The sequence below is a fragment of the Helianthus annuus genome, chromosome 4 (assembly GCF_002127325.2).
Source record: "Helianthus annuus cultivar XRQ/B chromosome 4, HanXRQr2.0-SUNRISE, whole genome shotgun sequence".
Taxonomy (NCBI): domain Eukaryota; kingdom Viridiplantae; phylum Streptophyta; class Magnoliopsida; order Asterales; family Asteraceae; genus Helianthus; species Helianthus annuus.
Genome location: NC_035436.2, coordinates 192143464 through 192149196, shown reverse-complemented (window position 1 = coordinate 192149196; position 5733 = coordinate 192143464). Strand labels below are relative to the sequence as shown.

Genomic DNA, 5733 nt, shown 5'->3' with positions numbered 1-5733 from the left:
GTAACAAAAAAAAGGATCAGCGCCGGTCCAAGCATTTTGGAGGCCCAAAGCGAATAAAAAAATTAAGACCCTAGAGACAAAAATGATCTACTCAAAACGGGTCCAAGGCAATATGTCACGAGTAAGCCAGTCAAAACGCATGAGATATGTCATAAATAATCATAATTCTACAATATAAATGCAACGTTTTAGTAACAACTAAAGTTAACCAAATCATACACTAAGAGATAATAATAGTGTTCTATTTTTACCATTATCATAAATTGAAGTGGCAACTCAAGAGACCTAGCCCAACCATAGAGAGCTAAAACTAAATAATGTTACCTCGATGCTTCACTGGTTTCTTGCAAGATTTGCCACAAACTTGCAACTTGACGTTTGAGAATCTGAATGTTCTATCAATACAAGAAGGTACAATGTTTTCTGTAAGTGCAAATCTCAACAATTTGGTTGTAATTTTGTGTACAAATCTCCTAGACAACTAACTGGTAAAACAACAACAAATTATTCAAAACCAAGCTATAATATAACCTTCACAAACAAACATACACCTAAATTCTGAAGCTAAAACAAATTTGCCTGATTAGAATGAATAAACGGCCATTCAATCATTAATCAATGTAGAGTAAGAATCGTTTTTTTTTTTTATTTTGATACAGGGGCGGCCTGCGATTTAGAATGGAAACCCGATTTCAATTTTTGGAACTTGCGCTTGTTGAATGAACGTAGGACTGCTGTTTTGATTTTGATTGGGTTTAGTAAATACTTAAAAGTAGCCTTTTAGTGGGTTGTTAAAGAATTATAGAGGGTCTCCAAGCCCAATGTCTTATAAATGGGAAATGTCAAACAGAAAGGGAAAAAAAAAGACTGGCAGTAGGGATCGAACTAGGTTCCCACAGACATGGAGAAAAGCCTTTACCGGTAAACTAAGACAATAAGAACTTATTTATTAATGAAACTTCTCTTAATACACTCATTTAATATATATAATATATAAAACATTTGAGAATTTGGAGGCCCTATTTTATGGAGGCCCTAGGCCCAAGCCTTAATTGGTCCTTCTATTAGGCTGGCCCTGAAAACGATCAAAACCGGTAAATATCTTAAAGAAAAAACATGAAGTTATACCGCCATGTGACTTAAAATGCAGGCAAAGACAAACGTGAACTTATGCCGCAACTCAACATAAAGCGTAGACAAACTCAAACTTATACTGACACATATTATAAAATCAAGTGGGTCAAAATGATATTTTAAAGTGTTTAGAAAGCGGGGACAAAATCCGTGTTGCGGACGCGAGTTATAAGCAAACGGTGACCAAAAATCGAGAAAAGGTTAAAAAAAGAACGTGACGTAAGGACTAAGGACTCAGATTGAAAAAGAAAACCTGACCATAAAAAAATTGAGATTAGAAAAAGAAAAAAATCATGAACTAATGAGATTATGACAGATGATCGTGTACCTTAACACCTCCAAACCAAAGTTATATAAAAAAGAACATATGTATTTGAGAACGGAAAGTTTATGTATTTATTATTGTGTCTGCTACTCTCATCCACACAATTGAATTACAATCATAGCACCATCTTTTTATAGTAACTAGTGGTATGAAAACCGGCGCGTTGCGCCAGTAGCGATTCCATGCTATGCGATAGGAATTTAATTGGTATCGCTTCATCTTGTTATATTACAGTACTGATGCTCGTTATAGCAACTGAAAAAGGAAAAATAAAAAAATAAAATCGTGATACGACCAAAAGAATATCAACGTGTGATCTACATCGATTCAAAACAATTATTTGATAGGAATCGGTTCGGTTTGTCAGGGTACCATCACAATACTGGCATGAACTCATATACCATATATAAACAAACAAAATGTACAATGAAACACATGAAAAAATTAAACAAAGTTACGGATTTAGTTTTTTTAATTATATAGCATACAGAAAAGTTAAAAAAAAAAGATGTCACGTGGCAACTTCGTAGTGGGCCAACCGCCACACGGCAACTTCTTAAGGCTGCGGGCCAACCACAACTTCTTGTGGCGAGAGTAGGATCCATAAGCTTAAGGTGAAAAATGAGGGGTGTGGTGTGGCGTATCTTAGCTTGGCGTGGCCAGCCATATGAATTTTTTTTAGTTAAAGTAGCCAACCAGCTTGGCGTGGCCAACCATATGAAAATTTTTTTTTAGTTAAAGTAGCCAACCAAAGTCAGCCATATTGAACCAGCCAACCAAAGTCAGCCAAGTCACCCTACCCTCGCCCCCCCCCCCCCCCCCCCGCCCCACGCCTAGCTGAATATCCACGCCAAAGGGGCAACACCAACCTGAAGTAGAACAGCTGGCGTTGAAGGACATCCCCCGCCCCAACCAACGCCCACTCCCCACAGCCTAAGCCAAATGTGTCTATCACTATTCAAGGACATCCCCGCCCCAACCAACGCCCACTCCCTACAGCCTAAGCCTAACGTGTCTATCACTGTTTATTGTGTTTGTTTTTTAATATATAGATAATAGATAATAGATAATTTGTTAGAACTATTATATAGCAACTAGCATCATAGCACCATCTATTTATAGTAAAAATGCAACAGAAGCTATGGTGCCACCCGATCCCTCACACTCTCTCAATTACAATTTCACACAATAGACAAAATTTAGTGTAGACAACAACATACGCTAATTGCCTAATTGTCATATTGAACAACTGAAAACAGTATAGAATTATAATACATAATATTTCCTTTCTTTTATTTGTTGGTCAAAAAAAAAAAAAAAAACTAATTTGGTCAGATTTTCAAGGAAGTAACTGCATCACATACTTTCTTTTAATATTTTACTTTCATTATCTTAAAATTAATAAAAACTACACACATTGGTACAAGTTCTAGTCTTCTACACTTTCATCTTCTTTAGTGTGCTTATGTAGAAGATTGAAATAACCAAATTCAGGAATACTTAGTGAGGTTGGAAGAGAACACAACTATGTGTCTGTGTGTAAAATGGAGACGCCAAATCCTAACTGAGAGGCTTGCTTACACCATCTCGGTCTTGTTCTTAAACTGTATACCCGAAGCACACCGACCCGAACATAACCGAAACCCGAAATTGATAGGTAGGTCCGGCTCTCGGTTCCTGTTTTTATAAACAATGATTAGTTACTGCTCGGTAAATAACTTAATCACTACACAACTTGATAATATAACATAAGCTTTTTGAACTATCAAGTATCAGCATTCACTACATATTAACTTGAACAGCTAGTTCTATACCTGTCCGATGGACGGGCATATTAATAGTATAATGACATAAATACGGGTTAGAACCATCTTCTCCCGCGAATCGTGTGCCTTGTGGAGCAAAGAGAAAAATAATAGTTTGTGAAGTTGATAAACTTTTAAATTAGCATTTCAACCCAATATAAAAATCCAACAAAAAGTTTGGATATAAACACATATATTTCCAAACATTATCAGACATTAATCTGTATCGATATGTATGTGAGGTTAAAAGGTGTATGGACCCGAACAAACACTAAGAAAAGAAGAGAAAAGTTCATTTTAAGGGAGAACGGGGAAGGGTGCGGTGGGTCATTTTACCACGCGGCAACACCGTCACCGACCCTTCCCACCTCGATGATGAAGTAGGAAATTGGTGACTAGTCACCGCAAGAAGCATATGACCGTTGGGTCATTTTTTGGACCTTTGGAGCATTAACGGCTATATTGTCGTTTTAGTTTAAAAAAACAAATAAATACAATTATAAATAATACCATTTTGCATCTTATTTTCACCCGATTCATATAATCTCACTTATTAAATCTCAAAATTCTCATACTATGGATAGACAAAATAAGGGGGATGGCAAGAAAAAAGTTTTGGGTTCCGGTTCGAAGGCAAGGGGGCGCGGCTCGCAAAGTAGACGAGATGGATCCAGTGGTTAAAGTGTGCCATTTCAACCACAACTCGGTTATTCCACACACTCTCAACCTCCATATTTTTTCGCCCAAATTACTTAACCAGGTTTTAACAACACCCAACCCAATTATCCACCACAATTTTTCACTACCATAAGGCCCCACGATGGTTACACTCAGTGTGTATGAATATTGACGAGGTATGACCCGGATCGGCTAACCCGACCCGGTCATCACCTATTATTTTATTATAAATACTTCATTACATATGTTTATTGTAGAATGTTCCATTCTGCATGGATAAACCACGTAACCAAATCCTCAAACTTTTGGGAAGATCATGCAAATCCCTAACTTATCGGAGCCCAACCTAAGTTAGGGGAAACCCTAATGGTAAACTATAAATACAGCTAAACATCAAAGGTACGATTCATTCTGCTCTCGTTTACTCTCTCTACTCATACTTTCTTACTAACCATTGGGTGTCAGCCCAATGGCCACCAGCCCGCATTCTAACCCGGAGGTGGCGGGTTCGAGTCTTGCTCGTTCCCAATGCCCCTACGGTAGCGGATTTACCCCCAGACTCAGGCTTGCTGGGTGGTGATCTGCGAGGTGGGATCACCTTGGCGGTTGGGAGGACCGTGGAATATCCCCCTACTCATACTTTCTTACTCCCAAAACCGAGACTTATTCTCTCGCCGGAAGGTGGTTACAGGAATAACCCCATTCCTGTAACGAGTCCTAACGGTGTTCTGTTTTGCAGTCAGCTATTCGGATCGCCCAAGAGTTGAAATCCTAGCCGGAGCTTACTAGTAAGGTCAGTGTTTCTTCATTGGCGCCATCCGTGGGACCTTTCGGTAACAACAGCAAGGTTAAACCCAATGGCAAGCGATCAGAACACGGCTATAACACCGAATCAAGCAGTAATTACCAGCAACCCGTTGCTGGTAACGAGTTCTGTGGCCACTACTGTGCCGGCCTCACCCGCTATAACCAGGTCTCTTGACTTGGAGTTTGAAGCAGAAGCACCACCACCGGGGTTTTCAAACGCCTCTGCTACTCCTTCTGGGACGACAGCAGTAGACCCTCTCTCATACACCTCCTGGCAGCTACGACCAGTGGTACCAACCACAACAGCCACCTTTGTCTCCACCCCAACATCGACAACAAGTGCACAGACTATACGCCATAGCACTATGCCCGTTATTACATCCGCGGGCCCAAGTATCACTACACAGTAGATGAGCATGGATCAATACTATCAGCCGCCGGCTACATACGCCATGCCGCCGCTATACTCGGCGGCACTAACTGCAGCATTGTCCACGCCACCCCATCAGCCAGTAATCATGCCTGCTGGAGTTATGAATGCCCCGGTCACACCTGGAAACCAAGCTTACTTTCCAGGATATTACTATACTCCTCCTTATGGGTACATGCCTCCATACAACAACCAAACGTATTCACCTCAGATGACAGCACAGAGCTATGCCCAGCAGCCATACGCGGCTTACATGCCGCCTTGGTTGACTTTCCCGGCACCACAACCAACTTACGGTCAATTCCCACCTACGGCGGAGCCTGTTTACGACAGAGGAAACCCATAAAGACCTCGTTTTTCTCAAAACGGGGGCCATAGCTCCACACTCAATATCGCCACGGCCCAACCCCCTGTCACTCAGTGAACCAGCTAGGGCGGAACGTGGAAGATGACGACCTCACCAGGACTTATAAACATGTGGACGCCACTTTGAAGTCCAAGTTCACAAGAAGAATAGCCGAGGCCCCAATTAAGGAAAAACCCAAGATGCCTCA

At 40.7% G+C, this 5733-nt stretch overlaps 1 protein-coding gene across 1 annotated transcript; it reads left to right on the top strand.

Moving 5' to 3' along the window:
• Window positions 1-5165: 5165 nt before the first annotated feature.
• Window positions 5166-5525, top strand: LOC110934082 (extensin-like). The gene has a single exon (XM_022177275.1). It carries the CDS (start codon window positions 5166-5168, stop codon window positions 5523-5525), a length of 360 nt encoding a protein of 119 aa, XP_022032967.1.
• Window positions 5526-5733: the final 208 nt, after the last annotated feature.

Coding starts and splice junctions, on each gene's coding strand:
- LOC110934082 (XM_022177275.1), top strand. CDS start 5,166: ATGGATCAATACTATCAGCCGCCGGCTACATACGCCATGCCGCCGCTA.